Source organism: Chroicocephalus ridibundus, chromosome 3 (genome assembly GCF_963924245.1).
Source record: "Chroicocephalus ridibundus chromosome 3, bChrRid1.1, whole genome shotgun sequence".
In the NCBI taxonomy this organism is placed as follows: Eukaryota; Metazoa; Chordata; class Aves; order Charadriiformes; family Laridae; genus Chroicocephalus; species Chroicocephalus ridibundus.
The window spans coordinates 65,510,944-65,536,157 of NC_086286.1; the positions used below are offsets into that span (position 1 = coordinate 65,510,944).

General features: G+C 42.9%; 1 protein-coding gene across 6 annotated transcripts in view; it reads left to right on the forward strand.

Annotated features, from left to right (window-relative positions):
• Nucleotides 1-3,579: 3,579 nt before the first annotated feature.
• IL20RA (interleukin 20 receptor subunit alpha) overlaps nt 3,580-25,214 on the forward strand; it is a 35,578-nt gene continuing 13,943 nt past the window's right edge. For 3 of the 6 annotated variants that reach the window (XR_010070336.1, XR_010070337.1, XM_063329498.1), the window contains exons 1-6: nt 3,580-3,750; nt 18,434-18,563; nt 20,419-20,597; nt 21,278-21,453; nt 23,040-23,184; nt 23,733-23,872. Coding sequence is in view for 4 of the 6 variants with exons in the window: in XM_063329498.1 (XP_063185568.1) it covers nt 3,666-3,750; nt 18,434-18,563; nt 20,419-20,597; nt 21,278-21,453; nt 23,040-23,184; nt 23,733-23,872 (855 nt within the window). In the remaining 2 variants the exon portion in view is untranslated. The remainder of the gene's footprint in view (nt 3,751-18,433; nt 18,564-20,418; nt 20,598-21,277; nt 21,454-23,039; nt 23,185-23,732; nt 23,873-25,214) is intronic. The other 3 variants (XM_063329500.1, XM_063329501.1, XM_063329499.1) reach the window with 3 other exon arrangements.

Here is a 25,214-nt window from a genome sequence, read left to right on the forward strand (position 1 = left end):
TTTGTATTTTCCTCTGGATACTTTCTTGTTACAATTTTTTAAACAACAGCGTGGCGGGCAGCAAAGCTAGCAATTGGGCAGGCTGCCCATTGATGTGGACAGTATCAGAGGCACTTACTGGCAAAGTAGCAAATACCTGGGTCTAGCAAAAGATACACTTTCCCATTTACCTTCTGCTGAGCTGAAGGAATTGCCTTTTGATTGCACCAGCAAAACCCAGTAGCCTGTGCCCGAATTTTAACCTGGCTGGCAGAATAAAGATTCAAGATGGCAGAACTGGTGAGTCAGCAAAGGAGGTTGCAAACATGAAAGGCATTAAACTGCACGTTATCAGAACAAAAGCATCCCAATCTAACCCTAAATCAATTGGTTAAACCAAAAAAACCTCTTAGTCATGACTGCAAGGTGGCGGGCGTTCAGGATGCACAAGGCACACAGGTCTCTTCCGATAGCGAGCACAAAACACAAACAATGCCTTCCTCAGTTCTACATCTGGATTTCAAAACCTAAGGCTGAGAGCATCTTTTAATATTTTCAAGCACTTTTTATTTAAGTAAGTTTCACTGAAGAATACTAAGCTTCTACTGTCTTATTAAACTAATGCAAAGGCAGGAATTCCCTGAAATGTGTTGTGAGTAACAGTGTAAGTTTGTCTTTTACATGTATAATTTAAAAATTGGCCAGGGCAGCCTCCCTGCATGTTTAATTACAACAATTTAAATATTTCCATAGAAAGATTGGTTTTGCAAAACTGGATTGGAACGCGGCCACATCTCTGAACTTTCCAGTTCCTTCCTAGTGCTCGTGTTGTTCTTTATGAGTACATTCGGCAACGTCTGATGCTATCTGCACTGAAACAAGCCTTTTATTTACACTGCTGAGTTAAAATATTTAGAGAGTAAAGCGTGGGCTCTCATTTTCTGAGGCAATCTCTCTGTTTGCTGGTGGGAGGAAAAGTCTTAGAAAAGTTCTTTCTTCACTGATAGTGGGCGCAGATCCATGGGGCTACATCAGCAGCCTGATGTTCTAGACTAAAATCAAAATCTCTTTTTCTCCAAACAGGGTTTTCTATTGCTTGTGGACAATAAACAACATCTGTAGCAATATCTATGCAGTCCACCTACCTCACTTTTCGCCCGTTAACACACCCAATGATAGTCACCACCCAAGTGTAGTCAATATATCACCATCATCTGGCACAAACAGAAGGCCAGACACTGCATGCCTCACGCAGGCAAATTTCCAACGCAAGGCAACAGCAACTTGGACTGAGAAAGGAGTGTAGGATTAAAGACAGCGTTGAAGCCAAAAGCTGTGTGTATTCATGTACACGTGCACTGTTCCATAAAATAAACATATTTCTTGGAAACATGAGCAGTAGTCAGAATGAGAGGGACATTGCTGAAAAGCCCAACTATGACTTGATTTCAGTTGCGTCTCTCATGATCAGAGAAAGGAAGAAAAATAAAAAAAAAAAAAGACCCTTGCAGACCCAGACTGATGCCTTCGGGCTGGTTATCACCCTCAGCATCTCCTCCTTCCTGCTGGGCTTCAGGGGCTAAGGAGGTCAGGTGAAGAAGCAAAGAAACACCCCAAGCCTGCCAGCAAGTTCCTTGGAGAAGCAAGCTGCTCCTCAACACCTGTGCCACAGCTTCTTATCAGGAAAGATTATCATCTCTTTCCCATGCTCGTTTGACACAGGCAGGAGCTAATCCCTACACCATCTCATAGCCCCAACAGCGAAAAAGGAGTATAAATCAACATATCAAGGACTGGAATTTTTTTTTTTTTTCAAAATTAACTGGTGCATAATCCTAAATGGACTTGTGACTTTTTCCATTGTATAAATAACTTCACTTCTTGAACTATTATTTTATAATAAAGAAAAGATTATTGAACCAATTCAGTCTCTTAGCCACTTTGGAGAGCAGTTAAATTCTGCTCTTAACCACTCTCTTCTACAATTGGTCTGGAGTAAATCTACAGAAGTTATGGGCTAATGCAAGTTTGCTGGGATGTAAATGAGAGAGACACCGTCGCGCTAAAATTAGATTTTTCCATCATTAATTTGTTACATATATCCTTTAATTTAGAGGGAGAAAAAATGGAGTTAGAGAAGAAAAAGACCAAATTACGATGGAAACAAAGCTCCACTGTCACGGGTGGTAGAGGCAGCCAGAGGTGATGGCAGAGCATATGGGCAGTGCCAAACTCTGGCAGGAAGCAAAGATATAAAAACGGTGGGGTTTTTTTTCTTCAAGACGAAAAAGAAAATGGAAAAGGAGACACTGAAATTCAGGGGATAGTTTGACTCTTCATAACACTGACAGACTTCTTTAACCGCTTATGACAAGGATTCCAGTCTAGAAGCTAGGCTGAAGGCTCAGGCTTTAAGCCAAATCAGCTGGGATATTTCCAAGAACAAGGGCAGGGGAATAAAAAACCCTTCCTCCCACTTCTCCTCCCACTTCTGCTTAAAATACCAACAATGTTTACTCACAGGAGTTTGAGACGTTTCAACTGAATGTGGAAAAATTTCCAGTTAGAAAAAGCAGTGTGATCTTTTATCAAAGAAGTACCTTTTCAGAACGCACACTGACCATCACTTCAAAGCAGATTGATATGCAGCAGTCAGCTCTTGCTCGTAGAAAAGCCTGAGGGAAACGGCAGGGAGGTAACTGGCGATAAAAGGATGGAGAAACTGAAAACTGGCAAATGGGTGCCAGGGTGGCGGGGGTGTAAAATGGAAGGGAGACAAAATAACTGTGAGGACAGCAAAAAGGCCAGCTGACAGGAAAGGAGCTGGCAAGGGTCCATTTGGGGGAAGGAGAAGGGCCCATGTCATGGCACTCCCAACTGCTAGAGCCTCCCCAAGTATTCAGTCTGTATCACACCTTGAGCAGAGCATACTCCCTTTCAGGTTCCCCCACCTCCTTCTGCCCTGACAGTTGCACTTAGCAGCTCCACACAAACTCAGTGAGAGCTCCATTTGCAAACAAAACATGTTATTTCTTATAATCCCAGAGTCGCTGAGGTGGGAATCCACCTCGGCAGACCCTTTAGTCCAACCAGGGTCAGGTGGAGCACAGGGTGCTCAGCTTTATGACCAGTTGGATTTTTAATATCTCCAAGGATGGAGACTCCATGGCGCTTCCCTGTGTTCAAACAGACTGTTTAATGTGAACTAATGGGAGAAATCAGACACCTGAACACCCCAAGATGTAGCACGTTGGCCTTCAGCTTCCTCTGAAAAAAAAAAAAAGGAAAAAGAAAAAAAAAGAGGTATAACAACATCCCACCCACATCTCATGGTGGCTTCGAGGGAGAGTTACTCATCAGCGAAGAGGTGCAGAAGAAGACGTCCCTCCGCGTGGAGACGGCGCCACGCCGGGGCCGGCGACAACCACCATCCGCCCAGGCGGGACCCACCGGCCCCACACGGCCCCCGGCCCGCCTCCGTGGGAGCGTCCCCGGCACTGCGCAGCACCCCGCGCCGCCCCGCAGCCCCCCGCCCGCTTCCGTGGGAGCCCCCCCTCCTGGCTCCTCCTCTCTCTCCTCCTCCCCTCCCCTCCCCTGCCCTGCGCGTCCCGCCCGCCGGTTCCTTCCACCTGCGCGGCGGCGGCGCTGGGGAGCCGGTGCCCCGGGGCTAGGCGATGTGAGCCCCCATGGGCGCCGGCCGGCCGCAGCGGGGGGCGGCCTGGCTGCTGGTGCTGCCGCTGCTCCTGCCGCCGCCCCCCGCGGCGCACACAGGTAGGTGGCGGCGCTGCCCGACCGTCCCGGTCCCCTCCGGGGATGCGCATCCCTCCCCGGGACGCGGGTGGGAGCCGGACCCCCCCGGCACCGCGGCTCCCCGGGGTCGTTTCTGCGCTCGGTTGTCCCGGCAGAGCTGGTCCGGCCCCGAGGGCTCGTCGCCCCGAGCGGGGCCGAGCCGAGCCGGGGCCCCTCTGCCTGCGGCCGGGCGGAGGCGGCCCGGGAGGCGGCTTGTGCCGCCGCCGGTCGGGCCGGGGCTGGGGCGCTGTGTGCCGTTCGCGTTAGACAGCAGTGCCTTTATTTAATGTTCGTTTTTTTCTGGCCGCCGGTGCTTAACTGGAAGAAGAGGACTGGGTATTTCTGTAATGTTGCTTCGTTTTGTTCTTTTCTCCATAGTTACGCTGGAATTAGAGTTTACAAAGCTTTCTGTTAATTTGCTTTCTGGTGTAAGTTGATAGCGTGCTCTTGAGATAGTTCTTGTTGTATGCGTCGGGATAATTCCCCAAATATCTTTGCTGTTTGTGTTTTCCTTTGTGCTTGACAGTCACCATCCCCAGGAGTCTTACCTGAGCAGTCAAGAGACAGATTGAAACAAAAGGCAGGATGGGTTTTTGGCAGAGATATTCAGCTCGTATGCTGGTGTCCTGAGTGGCTCTGATTCCCTTCTCCTGCCTGTAAACCGGAGTGCTCCTCCAGTGACAGACAGACATCCAAACACAAGGAGACAGAGGGAGCAGAAAAGGTGGCAGCTGGAGTGGGCTGTGGGAGCAGCTCAGAGAGCAAACTGGCCCCGGCACGGGCAAGGATGTTGCCAAGTGCATGTAAACCGGAGCTGTGGAATGTGTGTGTATGGTGGGTGCCCTGCTGCTGTTAAAAAGCGTCACACAAATTCTTTTTTTATGTCTCTCAAGTATAACACCAAGCAAGGCATTGCAGAGATTCGTAGATCTGAGAAACCTACTCCATCTTCGTGCTCTTGTTCTCAGCTGCAAATGTTGCCTCCAAAGCTGAATACATAAGGACAGAGTCTGTTCCTATTTAACTCCACAGCAAAACTTCCAGATCCTGTGCGAGCTGGGCGGCAGTAAGGAGTGTTCTTCAGACTCTGAATGCTCTTGAGTAGCACTAAGTGCCGTGTCTCAACTAACTCTTTTGACAAACTTCTCCGTTACGCATCAGTGATTTTTTAGTGGCTTTCAGAGGTACCAAGGGCAGCTTCTTTTTAGGTAACTGACCACGTCTTATTTAAATATGCTGATCATCAGTGCAAGTGTCTCGGAAAATCTGTATAACTGGCATTCAGTTGCCCTTTAAAAAAAAAAAATAATAAAATTTGATTAATACTGTGTTTGCTTCCAAAGAAGGTTTAGAAAAACTCAAGGGAGTTACATTGGTTTTGTCTAATGGCTTGAGGGAGAAGGGAATCTGTTTGCACATTCCTGAGGTTTTAGCTGGACATAATTTCAGGTTTTTGTTGACAGTCAGCAATACCAGCAGGGATGGGAGAGCTGTGCCTTTCACTGAAGGCTTAGAGTTTCCATTTTCACCTCTTTCACGGTGGGACAGTAAAAGTTGTTTTAATTCATCCGATCAGGATTTTGCTAATAATGGAAAAAATTATACGAGGTGCAGAACTGTCATAGCAGTGCTCCTGTTCTTTCTCCGAAGTGAAGCGATAGGCAGAGGAGTCCCTTTTGGGTACTTTCCTCCAAGAGAAGAAGCTTGGGTTGCCAGTGTAGAGCAGATGCAAACCAGAAAATACGGCAGTTACCCTGAAGGTTTGATCTGATGCTGGAATAGGAACAGATTCCTCCTGGGCCCAAGTGCCACAGAAAGCAGCTTCACAGCAGGACTTCCCAGGCTACAATTCTTGCATCTTATGGGATCTGTGCTGTGCCTGCCCCTTTGGGATCTCTTGTTGAGTTCCTTTTCTGAAGTCTGTGGCAGCAGCATTTAAATGCGAACTTATAGTTGGACCTTTTCAGAACGTCTTTTGTTTTCCCTGTGGTGTGTTAGTGGGTACAACTTTATCCTTACTTGATGACACTTACTGTTTCAGCGGTCTCTGACTGCGTTCTGTTCTAGGTCACTGCTGTCCAATGACCTGTGCCCACCTAACAGGCCATCTGAGCAGTACCTGGTTTTGCACAGGACAAAAATTTCGCTCGTCGCAGCACTTCAGTGGAATTTTTATAAATTGGTGTTTCACTCGCTGTTTAAAAATCTGTACTCTAGAACAAATGAAAAAGCACAGAAAAAGCAAAATGGAAAGGTAAATGGAAAAAAAAAAAAGGAAAATTCATTATTTAATCAACAGGATCAAGAAATGTAATGTGTTCCTCTTTACCACATGGGAGAGTTTAGCAATTTTTGCAAGAGACTAGTAAGTATAGGAAGGAACATCCTGAATTTTGTAGTAGTAGAATGTCAATCTATTAATTTACCAAGCTCCATCTTAAATCTTTCGCCATACTCTTAGTGGAGGTTTCTCTAACTACATTCTTCTGCAGTTAGAGAAGCCTTTGAATTTCTGGCCCATAAAGTCCAGTCTCTGTCCTATAGATCTATACAGAAGAAAGAATGCAAGGGGTACTACAATATATATTTATTCTCAAGAAAGGGAAATGAGCCTGAATGCTGTACTGCAAAAATAGAAGCATTTTGATATATTTAAGGAATGTTTACTATTTTTGTTCAGGTAAGGCATATGATTTGGAAGCAAATCTCTCAATCATTTCACTTACTGTGCTTTTCTGTGTATTGTGACGCAGTCTTGGAACTGCATTTCTTATGGATGGAGCTGCCCTGGAAGATCTGCTCCATCAGCATATCTAATGCAAGTAGAGCTAGTCCATTGTTAAAAGAAGGCCTGAAATGTGTGTAGCGTAGACAATATTTTCTCAATGCAAACATTGTCATAGAACAGACTTGCTCATATTGGTGCATTATTCACTAACGTAGTGGTAGCCTTAGATTCTGCTGGAGTTGGTATGTGGCTACAGCAAATACATTTCTTATGATGGAACCTTGAAAGCTTCCCTCTTTTAGTGTTTTCTAATAGTTGCATAAGTTGCTTGGTCTGCATTGACACACCTGATTTAATGTCCTTGTCTTTCATCTTCCTCTTTGTCATATTTTTACTGATAAATAGATCTATATTTTGAGAAGCAGCTTCAGGCCTCCCTTTAAGCAAATTTCAGTATGTTTTCTTTCACAGTTACTAGAATGTTGAAATGTACAAAACATCCCTTTTGATCAAGATGTTGTTCTGTAAAATACAGAATAAAAAGATAAAAGGGATCACGGTATGGGCTTTGCAGTTATGCCACTGAGCTGGAGTTCAGGGACCACACTGATGCCCAGACAGATTTTATCATGTTAAAACTACCCAGAAGGCAGGCAGTATTCCAGTGCTAATAATCCACGTCCTTTCCTTCTCACATACCCACAGTGAATCATTGAGAAGGCTTCCTGCTGTCAGCATACACACGGTACTTTAAAAACTAGAAGTCCCTGTGTGGATGCTGCTCCTGGATTCAAGAGGAGGGGAGAGACTGCTGTTTGCAATTCACCCCGCCTGAAAACTGGGACAGCAAAAGTGACTTGCTCAGTTTATTTTGACAGAAACAAAGCCTGAACAGCCACTTTTATTCCTGCATGAATACATGGTCTTTGAGCACCAGTCATAATTTGTGAAGGACAGAAGTTAAATGCTTGTCTCCAAGTCAAACAGTGCTGACATGTTTAGGTATTGACACAAGGCGATTTAAGGTACATTATGGGTCTGAGAACAGGCTGGTCTCTTGCGTCGACACAGCCAGTATTAGCTAAAGTGTTAAATAGCAAACTGAAACATCAGATTATTTCATATATATGGCATGCAGTGTGCACCTATTAAACAGGCTAATTGCCCTGTGGATATACTCTTGATGTCTTTGTCCTGGAAAATATATAGATTTCACTTGAATGGATGGCTGTACATAACTGAAATGCAGTAAGAACTCACAGAAAATTGTCTTCTTTGATTAGGTAAATGATTCAAAGAAGAAAAAATATGTTCACGCAACAGTAGAGATGAGAAAAACAGTGGGGAAAAATATTGTAAAATATAATGATTTTTGAACTCTTAGAAAACATGACAATGTTGTGCATGTAGTAATTTGAATTACCTAGTATATATCTATATACTCAGCAGGACTGATCTGTGCCCTGGTGGTTGGCTTTGCTTATGATTTCCACAACTCGACAAATTCTTATTGCCTGTTAATAGAAATGGTTAGAGGAGGAATAGAAATGGTTAAAGGAGGTAGTTCATTCTATAGAGAAACTCCGAACGCTGTTCAGATTTGTCGTTAAAAAGTCCAGAACTTAGATGTGCATTACAGTTCCCCGTGTGAACATTCAGGTTCTCCATTGTAGCTGATAACCTTATCCTTCCGTGGTTGTTGTTCTCCAGCGGCCTTTACGCTCTTAATTCGAAAAGAAGCAAGTGGTTAGGATTACTCAAGTCATTTGTGCGTGTGGTTCCAGTTTATGTTTGTTTTTATAGTTGTGGCTTGTGCAGATTGATTTCTGCTGATTGATTTCTCTCCAAGAAGTGGTGTTGATTATCCGCAACGACAGGATTAATAGCTAAGAGAAAGAAAATTCACACTTTATGAGCCAATCAAGATCTCCCATATTTTAAGAAGCTTAGCTTTGTAAGAGCCTGAATTCTGGAAGCCAGGCCCACCTCTAGACAAAAATGAGAGAGAGCTTTTATTAGAGAGCTGTGTTTAACAGATGTACAAATCTGTGCTTTATACTTGGTGTACCAGCAACTTGCAGGTTTTTATCCACTGGTCATCCTATCTTGAAAACACTAAAGTAAAACTAGGTAAATCATAAAGAAAAGGAAACAAGTTTTAGGACTGGAGGTATGGGACAGTTTACATATGAAGAGATTAAATTAGCTACATCTCTTTCTCATTGAAAATAGAGTACTTTTCCTGTCTGCCTAGCTTCTGCCAGAGTATTTTAAGGTCAATGAAGGGACAGAAGGAAGACTGTAGTCTCTTCTTCCCTTCTTTATACCCCAGCACCTTGAGTTAAATCTTACCCAATAGCTTAGCTGTTTTTCAGCCTTCCATTTTCCACTCCCATTTCTGTGATGGGAACAGGAATGTGTCCAAAGAGAATAAGAGAAGAAGAATGTTGCTTCAGGAAGTGCAAGGATCTTACATGCTGCTACCAAGATTTATGCGTTTGATCTTAATCGCACTCAGCGCATAAAAACGCACACGAGTGGTTATTACAGCTTTTAGGTGAAAATGGGATTAATTTATTTCCTACTGGTTTCTTAAAGGCTGGAGGGAGCAGTTGAGCTAGTATTTATTATTGCATCTGCTTTGCACAAGACTTCTCTTCTCTGGGCTTTCCTTCTCTTTTCCAAAAGTACATCAATATCCTGCTGTTGGTGGGTACTGTAGTCAAAATAGTAAAGTAGAGGATGTGGCTCAGAAGCGCTGAAAACTGACTGAGGCACATGTAATTGCTGACAGGGCTTTTTCCCCACTGTAAGAAGGCAGCAGACAGACACAGGAGCAGTCTGAGTTAAATCAACTTGCAGTAGCTCAAACATGACCGAGAGGTAGCTGGTAGCTCCTCTGTCAGCCCAGGCAGTGGTCAGGCTCCTCCTGAGCCCATCAAAGCGTGTTGGCCGTTCCCTTGAACGTCAATGTTCCTTGGATCCAGCTGGGCATGTTGCTGCCTTCAACGCCATTTCTGAGGCAGTCTTTTGTAACTTAGTGTAAGAGACGTAGGTGATAGTGCTGCATAACTTCCTCTGTACAGCAAAATCTATAGGCGGGTAAATGAGTCTAAAAATCATGACTGGTGGTTTTAACAAAAAATGCCTGTTGAGTACAGGAAAGATAGTAAAAATACTACTAAACCTATAATTAGACACTGACTTGTTCGCATCTGAAATTACTGTGGGACACTGAACAGTCATACGGTGCCTCAAAACACGCCAGCCTGCACCTGACAGGAGAGCAACAGAAATGGGTGGGTACCCCAGGAAACCTTCATTTCTCGCGAGTTCTCTACAAGCAGTTGCTTCCCAAAGGCACTCATATCCTTGATCATCTGTGGGGAGCAGCATAAATCGTAAATGCGGGGCGCAAGAGGGAAAAATAATTTTGAGAGAGCTTTGAGTAGCAGAGACGCTCATATCTGCTGGGGTATCACCGGCCGGTCTCCATCACCGTGCAAGAGACCAAACCTAGAGCCACGCTGGCTGTCCCACGGGGTCAGCTTGAAATGGCCTCTCGCCGTTTGCAGGCACTGTCTGGGGACTGGAAATAGGCCCTTCCTTCATGGTCGTTCGGACAGGGGTGGCAGTGTGACCCCATCAGCCCGATTGCCTGCGAGAGACAAGGCATCGCAGCATCGCTAGGAGTGTTGGTCCTTCTTCTCAGATCTTGGATGCAGAAGGTGGTGACTGACTTGCACCTTTTGAGGATTGCCCTTCCCTCAGAAATGAAGGCAAGTGCTCATCCTCCTTTAACAACACAGTCTCCTGTCCAAGGGAAAACATGGATTCAAAAGAGGGGATTTCACTGATTACATTAGTTTGGACTCCAAGAAAAACAAAATCCCTTCTCTAGGCAAGCCATCAGTAGGTCAGAGAGCAAGAAGCAACACCTGTTTGGCAATAAATATAATGCTGTCAGTTCTAATTGTATATTGTTGTTGCCTAATAGATATTGGCCAGCACCAAATGATGAAAGCCAAAACTAATTTTTTGCTCAGTTTATGTGTAAAAAAAATAGATATTTTATGTAAGGATGGATTAGGAGTGTTCCAAAATGTGGTGTGTCAGGATTCAGCTGATAACTGTCACACAGCATAATATTTACAATATTTCAAGCAGAAAGCTTAGTTAAGCCTCGGGTATTTTGAAAACCAAATGTAAGATGTCAGAGGTATTCTAGTTAAGCTTTCATTTTCTTGGCTGTTGGGTTGTGATGGACCTAAGCAATAATAAATTGGTAACGTCAAACATGTAACTCCTCAAAATTAAATACTGGACATTTGGGCTATTTTTAATATATTGTAAAACTTCAAAACATCTGTTTTAAAAAGCAGCTATTCCGTCATGAAATTGTGTCAACAGCGGGCTTTTGAAATTAATTTAGTTCTTCATGACAAAAAATGTTTTTGCATTCCAAGTTTAACAAAAACTCCTTCAATTTGATAATTTAAAAAAAAAAAAACAAAACAAAAACAAAACAACAAAACAGACCAAACACAAAACTCCTCTGATGGATTGATGACTCTGAAAGCCTTGAAGGGGTTGTGAGTAATTTTAGACAAGCACACCTTGAATTGCACTCATCTTGTTTCAGGCCAGTATTGATCCCTCAGGACTAATAGAAAGCATACCTACAATAACTTTCTCCTGTTGGAGTGCCTCAAGGAAAGGTTTTTGCAGCAGGACATGGTTAGGTAGTATGAGGTACTCTTGCAAACCTTCAACACAGTGGGAAGAAAATTCAGTTTATTTCGTTTCTGTCGTGCAAGTTAGCAAAAAGGAACGGACGTTCAGCTGCCATGGGCCTCTCCAGTTGTCTCCTAGCAAGCCTTCAATGGACTGGGAAGACTTTCTCCTCCTTTCTGAAGCTGGGTCTTTCTGGACTGAGTCTGAAATGTTCCTTGACCAATATTCTCTGTAGGGTGTTTTTATAAGTTAGGACATGGTTTAGATAAATAAACGCAAGGCTTCGCATGGAGGAGGAGAGCATGTCAGGGCAAGCCGCAGCTTCAGTTCCCCCTCTGCATCTCTCCCATTCTTCAGTCTGTATTTCCACTCGCGCTCTTTCCCCAAATGACCTCCTCGGGTTCACCTGTTTGCACTGGTAGCCCGCCTGTTTCTTCAAAAACAAAACCCACGTGCCCCGGTCTTGTCCTTCTCCTGTGCTTTTCTGTCTGCTTCACCGCCTGGCCTACATTTAGTCTTACAACTCCGTTTCTGTCCCCACCTTTCTCTCCCCTGTCCCCTTCTGAGGAGGGAGCGACGGGCTCCTCTTCTGGGAGGGCAAGAGTGTGCCTTGTGGTTTGCTCTCGAACGCTGTTATGACTTGAACAGGAAATCACCTCCGTGCTCCTCCCCACATTCCCACCAGCGCTGCTCGAGTCAAAGGGTTTCACTAGCTCGGCTTCATACGCAGCGGTCACAGAGCTCCAGCAATCCACCAGGAGAAAGGCAGCTAAGCTGTAATGAGTCCTCCTCCTCGTTATCCAGCCTGTTGAGTTCGAGTCTAAAAGAGTCAGCACAGAGGAAAAACTTTCAAGCCCACTTAATTTAAAAAAAGTTAACTCATTTGTTTAAATTGTCGCTAAGATGACTAATATCAGGTTATGACACTTGCTAATGCGTATTCCTGGCTTTGCTGGGTTTCCCTTCCTCTCTGCAACCTCTGATCTCCAGTTTTGGCTCTGTTCCCCTGTTTACCACTTGGTGTGCTCCCTCGCGTTCCTGCATGGCCAGTGCCAGCTCGCTTGAGGCTGTAGATGTGCCAGAAAAGACGTCTCCAACCCTCTGCTAGCGAGTGCCACCAAACACGATGCTAAATGGACATTTGTTCTGACCGAGTGTGACCATTTTTATGTTACGCTTAGGCGTGTGTTTGAGGGAATATTTTTCACTGAGAAGGACATAACCATTGAAACAGATGAGCTGGAAGAAGAAGAGATCGAAAATTCCTTAAAAAATGAAGAGCAGCAGCATAGAAGGAGCAAGTGAGGTTTCGCAGGAATTTGCTGGAAGTCACCCAAAGTTGAACAGAAAGACTAAAGAAAGGGCAAATGGCTTACAGCAATGCCAGAAGTGAATGTTTGGTGCGTAGGTTGCTCTTAAGTTGCTTGAGGCTCTGCTGCTGGGTCTAAGCTCCCAGTGGGAAAAGCTGGATCGGGGACTCAGCCTGTTTGAAAGGCCGCCTGCTCAGCGAGGTGTGTAAGCGGGGGTTCGATCCGTGGCCTTGAAGTGGCGCCTGCAAATGGCGAGGCGTGGGGAGTGCCTGTGGCGTTGCCCATAAATTCAGTGCCCAGCACAAAGGAGCCGCTTCAGTGCTCTTGAGGGCCACTTTCGTATAAGAAAGTACAGCAGCAATTAAAGCCAAAGTCTCGGTCGTTCTCAGGAAAGGAGTTCCTCGTTTAAACTCTGAGAGGGCCGTAGGGGAGGAGTTGGTTTTACTGGTGTAGCTAATGGCAAAAGCTGTGTTGCACTGAGGCTCACCTTTCTGTCTGAATGCTTTCCATGTCACTCACTGTCTTAAATTATATCTTACAGCCGTCTAAAGAAGCACTGTGACCTCCTTTGTCGTTTTATTTTATTGGATAATTTGGTGTTTTCACCCTTGTAGCCATGCCACAGTAAAATACAGCAGGTGATTGCTCTGCGTGAGGGCAGTGCAGTCAACAACAGTGCTTACACAGGAGGAATTTCTGTGCCAACACGTCAGCCTTCAGTGGCTCACCTGCCTTCTCCCCACCCGGAACTATAGCCAGTGTACTGGAAAAAAAAAAAACCAAAAAAATCAGTATTTTTAGGTATTTACGTATTTTTATGCTTTGCAGCTGCTAGGTTACCTAACTCAAGTGAAAAGTTAACAAATCTGTCTATAGCGAGAGGGCGCAGGTAGTTGCAGCTGTGTTTGTTCTGCAGCATTGAGGTTAAACACAGCTGTTTGACACTGAGTTAGGCTGCGGTGCTTCCTAGCAGATAAAAAGCAGATACGCTGAACAGATAATAGTTGCAACATGGAAAAGGAGTATTTATATTTGTATGTATGCGTGCGTGTGTGTATGCGTGTGTGGATAGATAGATATGGAAAACTACATTTTGAATAGCACCGACTCAAGCAAGGCACACGCCTGGCAGGGAACTCTACGTGATTAAAACTGACCAGGTTTTTTAACCCAGCAGACACTTTCATAAAGAGAAGATGAGGCACCTGCCACGCAGTCCTTCACTCATGTGAATAATCTCACTGACGTCAGTGGGTTTTTTCGCTCACACGTGAAGGTGTTTTCAGGCTAAGTCATGTCTATTTTGGAGAGTCTCGCAATAGCTTGTTCTAAGATCAGGACTTGGCTCTTCGTTGTGGTGGTGAAGTTTGCGAGCCTATATTATTACTATCTTTCCAGTCCAGGTGTGTAGAGTCATGAAGATGTAAAGAATGATATTACTCGAGGTTTGATTTACAGCATTTCCAAAGACAGTAATAAGGGCTTCGCATTTTTCCATGCAAGAAATACAATGACTTTGTTATACTGGGAAGTGATGCCAGCCATTGCAGACGGTTGTTGAGACAGACTAAACCTAGCAAAGCAACATGTATGACCAATTTCGGCTCTCACGAAGGCTAGTACAAAATGAAAATTCTCCATGGGACACCCATGCCATTAATATCGGTTAATGGAAATAAAATCAGAATATAACTGGATATATTGTGTTTAAAGACAAGATACTAAAATAAGCAGCTGATGCACATACTGGACTCCTTTCCTGACTGATAACCATGGAACATACAAGCTCTATGTATGATCTGTTTTCTATGCATGCCTCCTGATACTGTTGAGTGTCGAATAGACATGAAGGAGTTTATTCTTAACTCTTCCTGGAGAAATAGCGGGGTATGGAATGAGTGATAGGACGGGGCTAATGGCTTCAAACTGGAAGAGGGTAGATTTAGATTGGATATCAGGAAGAAATTTTTCACTATGAGGGTCGTGAGGCACTGGAACAGGTTGCCCAGAGAAGTTGTGGATGCCCCATCCCTGGAAGTGTTCAAGGCCAGGCTGGATGGAGCTTTGAGCAGCCTGGTCTAGTGGGAGGTGTCCCTGCCCATGGCAGGGGGGTTGGAACTAGATGATCTTTAAGGTCCCTCCCAACCTAAACCATTCTGTGATTCTGTTCTATGGTAGTTTTATTCTTATTTGACAGATGCAGAATTGAGGAATAAAAAACTTGCATGATTTGTCGTAAGGGCAAACAGAAGCCTTTACTAAAGGGGCAAGACCAGAAATAGAAACCAAATCTCTGCTTTTGCAGCTAATGGAAAGTTAACGGTCTCAGTCCCTCTGCCTTTCAAATCACACTGAGCTGGGGGCACGTGGAGCGCACAGGCAGTGTTGTAATGCTTTAGATCTTGTAAAGATACGGTCTGTGGGTTCTGCGTGCTGAGATTGGCTCATCTGCTGCAGTCAGTGTTTCTGTTTTGAAACTTCATTTACCACAGCAGAAACCACACTGGGTGGAGGGAAATTTAAAAAAAAAAAAAAGAAAAAGATAAAAAAGTACTTTTACGTGTTACTAGTTTAAAAATATTTTGATGTAACAGGCTACTTGCTACTTTAAACTGTGCTCAAGGAATATAACTGTTTTTGCACAAGGATGGATAAATGTTGAAAGGTGCAGGCAAACAAAAACTACTCAGAAAACCAGTGGAAGTAAGTTCCCTTGTCTGTGATGAGCTGGCTGCCTCCAGCCAGTTCAATTTGGTGACTATGGATTAGCCTGATAAGCATTACACATTTTAAAAACTTTTAAAGAAAAAAGGTGTGAAAAGTGAGCTGTTCGGAACATTTTTAGCTGTCCTGTACCTGGTTCAGTAGTACCCCTGCCGAATTTATTTATTACTACACAGTAAGAAGCCAGATTTATTGGATAGTGTAAGAAGGCCAATGAAAATGGGGCTGGCAGTGACCATAAGAGATCACCCAGCCCATCCCACTGCTCCTAGGCAGAATCAGCCAAATTAGTGTCATTGCTGGTAGATGTTTTTCTAATCTGCACTCTGACGCATCCAGCAGCCCTCCTAGGTGATCCTTCCTCACAAGGCGCTCCACTTCCCACAAGGGCTTACTCCCAATGCCTCCTTTCTTGTTGAAACGGAACTCCGTTCCTTTTCCTCCTTGTTCGTGGTGGACATGGAGGATAGATTATCCTTCTCATTTGAAGACTTACAGCATTCCTCGCCACTCATCCCTGGACAGTGCATCTCTGGTAAGTTTTACTGCCAAGGAAGCGGAGATCAAGGCTGATGGTCTTGACCACCATCTCCACTGAAGGGAGAGAGATGCACCCAGTCTGGTCCATCCTAACTAGAAAGATAAAACAACCTGTGGAAGAGCTTCTCTTCCTCTTTCCTTTATGACCACTGCAAAGTAGATGCCTTGCTCAGAGCCCGTCACCAGAGGCAACAGATCTCTTCCTCATCTGTTGCTGTTTAAGGGCTAGAATTTTTTAAATCTTTCCTCCAGAGGTCTTTGGACCATGCAGTATATACTGTATTCTCCCTCAGACTCTGTTTTACTCTTAAATCTCTTCATGTTGGGCATTTTAGTTTTTCCTCATTGTTTTTTAATGAGAAGCCTTTTATGGCTTTGATTCCCAGCAATCTAAGAAAATACCTATGTTGTATTTCCTCCTACTTGGGAATTGGAGCAAAAGTTTGTTTGTGCCTCAGGCCCTCCTTCCCTTTCTACACGGATTGCCTGGTTGCCTTTCTCAGGGCTTTGGCAGGTTTTTGTGACAACTGATTTTATTTTTATTTTTTTAATCTCTTATTCACAGTTGTTGATTATGCAGTGGATGGGTTTCCTGTAGTCTCATACCCTTTGGTGCTGGGATGTGGTACAAAGAATGAAACTTGATGCATGGATGATTTCTCGTAGTCCATGTAATGCTGGTCTTGGGTTGTTGTTCTTAGTAGCATGCACATTAGTGGTTTAGGAGCTTCTCTGTTTTGCTGAACAGATCTTGTAAATTTTACACTGTTTTCTTGGCTTTCTTGGGCAGCTTCATATTTACGTTTGGATTAGTTTCACCTGAAACAGTTGCAAAGGACATTTATTTTAGGGGAAATCAAAACCTTTTATTTTCTAGGTTCTGTATCTCCCCCTTGGAAGCAAATGTTAGAGTAAAGCAGATTGCTGGAGGTCGTCTTCTGCTGCTTTCACATCCTCTGGCATCTGACACTTTTTTATTTCATTACATCTGAGTCTATAGTTTGAGCTCTTACCAGATGACTGTCACTGGGCATTTCTCTGTCCAAGTGTTCAAGGAAGTGGGACTTTCTACATACTTTTTATAAATAAATAAGATTGCCCTAAGGACTATACCCGATGCAACTTGTTCTCTGAATAGAAAAAAATTCGAAAGCCACTGAAGACTAGCTTAAGTGCTAGAGATAAAAGAGAGCAACATTAGAAATACCCTCCGTAAATAGCTCTATGATCTGAAGATAACGATGCAGGGATATATCGGAGTTTGTTTTGAACATTAACATACATTTAAAGGCTTTGAAAACCCAGAGTTTCCACCAAGACAGTTTAAAGTAATAGGTCTCTACAGAATTGCAAGGAGATTGCTTTGGTAAATGTATTGAAGAGAAAAGCTTTTACTGCTTGTCTCAAAGACACTAGAAGTTGGCAAGTTAATCAGGAAAATGGTGTTGACTTTTGCTTACAAAAGCAACTATATGTTAACATATACAGGAGGATGAACACTATTGCTCTAGTAATAGTGAAATATACTATAAAAAAAAAATCCTTAAGGTCTGCTGGCAGAAGTAACAAACGTCAAGGACTATTCGTTCAGACAGGTTCCCGCTGTTTGTGTTAATATGCTTTATTTTCCCCTTTCTTCGTCCCTTTTTGTTATCTTAAGAACTAGAATTGCATCTCTGGAGGAAGACCTTAGAAGGTTTTGAAAAGTCCTGAAGAATCACCGAGTGACTTTTTCTCTTCCCCATTATGCTCTGGTGGCCACACTCGCAATGAGAAGCTCTTTCCCAGCTGCTGCAGCTCCAGGGCTGGTCTCAGGGTTGCTCCCATGGGCACAGCTCTTGTGGCAGGAGATGCTGGGGATTGAGTCACAACTTGGAGCTTGGGATTCTGCCCCTGGGCCCATGGGCCTCTGTTTTGCAAACAATTTAGCAATGTGAGCATCTCCATTAAATTTATTAGATTAGGAGTGTGTATTAGGAAAACGTGAAACCCCCAGACTTGCTTGTTCATTCATTTCAAAAGCTGGTGCAATGAACAGCAATTTAGATGAGTGACCTAACAGTAGGTGTTCACTTTTGACTTTCTGGAGAATCAACATACTTCTCTTCTTCTTCTGGAGAAGTCATACTTCTGTTAGTAAAGCTGTGTTGGCAGTAGACTCCACCTGTCTTTTTAAAAATACCTGGTTTGATATTTAAAAGTACACTCAGCTACAAGAATTCTACCAAAGCGTTAAAGATATTTTTACAATTTCCAGTGTTAAATTGTTCTGATATTCAAAGACCTGTACAATTTTAAAAATATGTGTCTCTTCTAGGCCAGACTTTTCTAGCTTTAGCTTCCAGTCCCTGGATATTTTCATGGCAATGTCTGTCACAAATGACAAAGCCATTTTTGCTAGAGAAAAAACATGTTCATACAGATGGAATTTGGGTCTGCGCTAGCTAGGGACACTTTTGAAACAAAATTTATTTCCATAGCCAACAACCTCGTGCCTTTCATGATAAGAAAGGCAGTATGTAGAATTTTGTGGCATACTTAAAAATAAGTGTCTTTTGGGGGTAACTTGGAAGCATATGTATTTGCAGATTCTTAGTGTATGTTGTTCCTTTCTTATTTTCTTTCTCAGGAGAGTTGTATTGTTCTTTGCCCAACCCTAGGAATGTCCATTTTGAATCTATAAACATGAAGAATGTTCTTCACTGGTCAGCACCAGAAGGCACAGGAGATGGAGTACTCTACAAGGTGAAGTATTCAGTGTAAGTTGGCTTGTTTATTTTATCCCCCACTGATTTTTATTTTATCATTTTAAATAATAATTTTAAAAAAATCTTTATGCAAGACAGGGCTGCTAAAAAGTAAAGAATGGAGAACTAAAATGTGGGTTAGACTTAAGCAATGTGGTTTTTAACTTTTACATCTGGTACTGCTTACTTCAGATCCAGTTAAAAAAAAAATTATAGGGAGACTTTCTTCCTATTAAAGATGTGTAGGATGCAACATGGAAGCTTTCAGGGGCATTCCTGAGAAATGAGACAGAATAATGAAGAACGACTGTGCTGTAGATTGGCATTAGCCTTTTGTACCCGTTTAAACAGATCCGGAGATGTAGTATTTAATAGAATATTAACAGCACCCAGAGTTCTGTTGGTCTTTTCGAACAGACCCAGCTCCCACAGATTTCTTCTGATCCTGCAAGCCTCTCTAGTCTAGAAGGAAATCCACTGAAGTTATCAAGTATTGTAGAAAAACAAGTAATGTGATTGGAAGCAGGCCCTTCTATTTTCAAGATCTACACCTTTGTAGGATATCAAGGAATTTCAGTGAGGACCAGGATCTGTTTCCTTTACTGCCACTGAGGGAGCACTAGGTCATTCTGCAGGACAGTGCTGGAAGTTTAGCTTATAAGTAGGCATAGCAGCGTAGTCATGTATGAGGTAATGCTCCCATTCTTCACCTCTAATACGAACACTTCCCTCGGTCTAGTAATTTTTTCATGACAGTAAAACAAATTTATATCTCCAGAACTTTCCTGTAACTTGTACTGGCTACTAAAAAAAGCAAGGAGTTGCTTCTGTAGTCAGACACTGCAACCGTTTTTGACCAGATCTTGCTCACTGTGCTAACAGAACGACATAGGTCACCTCCTAGAAACGGGGAGAGTGCTCAGTAATTCAGGAATGAATGATAATTGTGTAGAAGGTAAAATGCTCAGAAAACACTAGCTGCACTGGCTCTGCTGGGTCAGCTGGTCCACAGAAGAGTCGGTAGTCATAGGTACGGCCATCTCTCACACTGAAGACAAAAATATTCATGTGTGCTTCTACCTGTCTAGGAAAGCAATGCCTTGAGCTAGGTGGAAAACGCTCATGAATGATACTGTGCTACAGTTACGTAGAAGCTGCCACATGCCCTTACTAATTAGCAGCCAAAGGGGAATTCTTTTCCGCATAATGTGAATTTGAGGAGCAGGAGCTTCTGAGAAAATACAGACAGGAATTTTCCAAGGAAACCTTGATTTCTTCTGCTAGTGTATAAGAGCTGGTCAGTTCTGAGGCATTGTTCATGGCAAGTGTATGCCCCTTTTTCAACTAGAAAGCTTTTGGAGTCCATTGTATTCCAATGGAATCTTTCTTTTAAATAAGAAAAAGAAGTAACTGTGAGTGATGAGTAGGCTCCAATCCACTCATCTTGGAGACCCTGAGCATCATCTGTCTCCACACACCAGGATGAGCCACTGACCACTTTGACAGAACTCTCTATCTCAGTTATCCTGACTTCATTATCCTGTGTTTAAACTAAACCTGTGGAGACTGAGAGATCTCTGGTATGTGTAAGCAAAACTGGACTCAGATTGGTATCGGTAACATCCCAATTAGTTCCATAGGGCCTCTTCTGGATTGGACCTACTCTGATTTATTTTTCATTAAAACCTTGGAGAAATCTTATGTTTTATCTCAGCTGACAGTGAGAATTACTTGGAATTGGAGATTTCTGCAAAACAAGCAAACTGTTTTATCAGCCGCAATATCAGTGTCTGTGCTATATTATCAGGTGACTAATATCATGGCAATAGCTTTTGTACAGCTCCTTTCTCTTTCTTTTTCAATATAGATACGGTGTTGGCAAATGGATTAGAAAGCCAGAATGCAGGAATATCAACAGAACATGGTGTGACCTCTCCGATGAGACCTCTGACTATGAAGAACAATACTACGCAAGCGTTAAAGCCTTCCTAAATGGGATGTGCTCTGACTGGATGGAGACCACGCGATTCAACCCTCTTACAGACAGTAAGGAAAGCTAATCACACAGCCAGATGTTCAATGGCCTTCATTAATACTGTATTCTCAGACTGCATGTGCCTTCACAGTATATGGTATTTTAATTTTAACATGAGGTTAGATTTCTTTTTTTTGCAGTTGTTTCACATTTATGCTTTTGGCAGAAGTAATTGAAATAATCATATTAGAATTTGGATATATGTGTTGCATAAACGGTCTTATATATACTGAATACTGTGTTATGCTATGGTAAAGCTTTACTCAAGGCAAATAAAAGTTGTGGCACATGCACAGTATAAAGAACTCTGATTTTGAAAAGTGTCTATTAAACCAAGCAGTAATCGTATTCTACAGCACAATGTCTCTTATCTGTGCCAGATAATCTGAGAACATACCAGTAATTTAGCTTATTTTAGCAAATATATAAATTGAGTTTCAAGGTTGTTTATCCTGCGAAGTCACAGTATTTCCTAGGCAAAATTCCAAGTCAGTGTTCCCCTTCTCACTGTAAAGATCCTCTTAGCTATCTGATAAAATAATTTTCTAGCAATATAAATGAATTGTTCAAAGTCCTACTGAGAATCCACCAAAAAAAATAAATCATATCATCCACTTTTAAGAAACTACACGGTCAAATCAGTGTACCTCTGCTGCATTTAACTGCTTTTTGTACATCTTCATTTTTACAGCAAAAATTGGCCCACCCGTGGTAAGTGTATCTTCTACTGAGAAATCTATTTCAATCTTTCTGACTGCTCCTGAGAAGTGGAAGAGAAGTCCTGAGGAAGAATCCGTATCTCTGCTTCAAGTGTATCCTGGCCTGCAATACAACGTGTCTGTCCTCAACAAAAAAACAAAGAAGCGGGTAAGCTTTGACAAGGCTGTAGAAATGCAATGGTTAAATCTGTGCTTACTGAAATGCGGTTTGTCACAGCAAGGATCGAAATAGCCTCATAGGAATTGTGGCATCATTCAGATTGGAAGGGAGCTCAGGAGGTCTCTAGTCCAAAGTCCTGTTCAAAGCAGGATCAGCTGTGAGCTCAGACCAGATCGCTCAGGGTTTTTCCAGTTGGATCCTGAAAACCTCCAAGGACAGAGACTGCAGAACCTGTTTCCACTGCTTGACTTTCCTCTTAGGGAAAACGTGTTTCTTTATGTCCAGTCTGAACCTCCCTTTTTGAACTTATGTCCATTGTCTCTCATCCTCCCGCTATTGAGCACTGTGAAGAGCCTGGCTCTGTCTTCGTGATGACCTCCCTGGGTCATCCTTGAGGGCTGCTGTTAGGTTCCCCTGAAGCCATCTCTTCTTCCCCAAGTGGAACAAACGCCAGTCCTTCAGCCTCCCCTCACAGGGCAATTGCTCCTGCCCCAACCGTCTTGGTGATCATCTGCTAAACCCACTCCAGATTGTTGGACTTTTCTGTATTGAGGGGAGCAAAACTGGTCACAGACGTGGTCTCATGAATGCTGAATGGAGGGGGATAATTCCTCCCTTCCTTCTGCTCCCTCTTCTCTTAACCCAGCCCAGGCTGCTGTTGACTTCCTTTGCTGTGAGGGCACGTTGCTGGCTCACGTTCAGCTTACTGCCTGTCCCCAGTCCTCTTGGCAGAGCTGCTCCCCAGCCAGCTAGGCTCCTGGCAATACTCGTAATACATCGTGACAAAGTGCATCCTTGAACATCTTCATTTGTCTGTCTCTGCAGATTTACATTTAATTATCAAGTAGTAGTTCCCAGCATAAACACAGTAGATGAGGAAGAGTTCAGTGTTAGTTACAAAAACATTTATTCTTCTGTTCCCTTTCTCCAGGCACAATCTGTGCCTGGCAGACCTCTGAATTTCCGGAAAAGAGATAGAAACTTTAACACCAAAAATGTCACCTTTTGTGAAAGGGGATATTAAAATGCCAAGATTAGCAATTAGAGGTATACAGTGGGTTTTTTGTTTGGGGGTTGGGTTGTTTTTGTTTTGTTTTGTTTTTTTTTAATAAAGGTGCTTGACACAGAGCAATTACTTTACCTTGGATTCCAAGGTCTACATAACACCCATTATTCTAAGGCACCTAACTTTACCAGAACATCCCAATTTGAAAGATTTTGTGGAACTGTACCTTGTGCCTTTTATTGGCCTAGGTGTCAGGGCAGGGCTGGAGTGAAGCTTTAGCTCTACTGCAACATCACCATGAGAATATGGGCTAGTGGTAGTACACAGTCCTGCTTCATATAAAGCATGAAATTGTTTAGTAGTGGTAAAAGAATGATTGGATGGAAGATAAAATATTCAGAGAGGACGTGACCTAATTGTATTCAGGAAAAAAAGGACACAGTGGTGGTTCGTATCGTATGATTGTTCTTTCCAGAAAATTTGCGTGCTTGTGGTATATTTTGTATATACCTTTCTGTAAGTGAGGAGTTAAAAGAGAAAAAAAAATATCCATTTTTATGTTTTCCAGTGGTGGTTCTCCGTCAGCAACAACACCTTGGTTGTGCCCTGGTTAGAACCTGGAACGGCTTATTGCGTCAGTGCACAGATACATGTCACCACACCACTTTTGCACAGTGGGTTCTCTAAAGAATATTGCATTGCTACTTTGAAAGGTATGTGTAAGCTGGCAAATTACAAAAAGAAGCAGCAAATTAGAAAAAAAAACCACAGTGAGTGAGTTTGTAAGTTTTTCAGGTATCCATTCAGAGAGTGAAAAGCTAGCATTGTTTCTCCCTTCTCTGTGCATTTGTACTGATGGAAGAAATCTTTGCCTTTAATAAAACATCGCTGGTGTCTACTGACTGCAAGGTTCAACAGTATCTCTGAAGAAAACGATCTGCATTCTTTGAGTCTTAGTGAATGGAGAATAATTTTTGTCCTTGAATAAGGTCTGAGAGTGGCAGAGCTGGGTCAGTCTCAGAAGGCAAAAGTTAGCAAAATGGGAACCTGAGGGAAGGATCATTACTTCTTTTGAGAACTTAATTTATAATAAAGATTTGTCCTGTAGCTCAAAAGTAATTTTTAAAATTTTCCTGCAAATTCCTTGTTTATCTAAAACATTTGCATCCTATATTCAACAAGCACTGTTGTGAATGCACATTACTATCTGAATGCATTAAAAAGTTGCTCAGGACAATGAGAACTTTTGTTTTGTTAACAGATAAAACGACAGATGAGACTATAACAATCGTATTTGGATATGTTCTGCCTATCATGCTTGCCGTCCTTTCTATTTCAATGACGTGCTATTGTGTGCACAGGTATATTCACGTCAGCAAACAGAAACATCCAACAAACCTGGTAAGTGTTCTCTGTTGCAGGAGGTCGCTGCCAACCTTGGCACGCACAGGAGAGCTGTGCATTTCCACGGCTCCAAGTCAGCTGGGAGGAAACCATGGCTAATTGCAAATAAGAGCTCTAGTTGCCACTCAGATCAAGAAAAGAACATCACATTCGGGGTTATTAAATGCAAGAAAAACAGAGTAATAACTCAAGTTAGCAAGTGTTTCTAAGAAGATGCCCAGATCCGAAAAGAAGACCGGAGCTGATGAGGATCAGAACAGAGCTGTTGGTTTGGGAAGAGTCATTGCCATAAGCAAGGTCTGAGGTGCACTGAGGCAAATTCTGTTAGGAAGTCAGCACTTCCTAAATCGATCTAGGAAGAAGCACAGTAGAGATTCATTGAAGAAAAGTTATTATTTCGTTGAAATCAGAAGATAATTAGGCCGTGCAGAAACCCCATGATATTTTCTTGGACTATTACTGGGTATTACCACATTTTACCATTTAATTGTGATTGTGAAGAGTTTAGCACATGTGCATCATACAGATAATTTAACCTGGATTTCAAGAATGCTTTCAAATACTGCACTGTTTCCTAACAGACAAAAATGTACCAACAAACACATTCTGTTATTTGCACAACCAAAATACACTTTCTATGTAAAAATGTTTGCAAGTTTCTTAGAGTTTGTTAATTTTCAGAAAGAACACATAGAGTCCAAGAAAGACTATTGGTTTCCAGCTCATGAGCCCAGCAGAGCTTTCTCACAGTTATCTCTAAACAAGTTGCTCAAGCATAAACATGCAATTACAGTCATAAATGAACACTTTGATGTTAATCCAATCTGCATGACACCGTGGGATGGGAGGTATAAGGCAATTGGTTTCAACACGCTGATCTTTCTGAAGAAATCTAGAGCAGCGCAGAGGTCATAGGAAAAATGTTCACAGAGGGACTGTGGGTTCAGGAGGAGTAGAGCAGTTACTGCTGCAGTGTGTTCAGATGTGCACAGAGACATCTCCTGCGCCTGACGAGGCACCAACTTTATCACAGAATCGTGGAATCACAGAGTTTGCATTGGAAGGGACCTTCAAAGATCATCTAGTCCAGCCACCCTGCCCTGGGCAGGGACATCTTTCACTAGACCAGGCTGCTCAAAGCCCCATCCTACTTGACTTTGAACACTTCCAGGGATGGGGCATCCACAACTTCCCTGGGCAACCTGTTCCAGTGCCTCACCACCCTCACAGTAAAGACTTTCTTCCTTATATCCAATCTAAGCCTACCTTCTTTCAATTTGAAACTGTTACCCACTGTCACTACAGGCCCAGGTAAAAAGTCTTTCTCTGTCTTATTCTT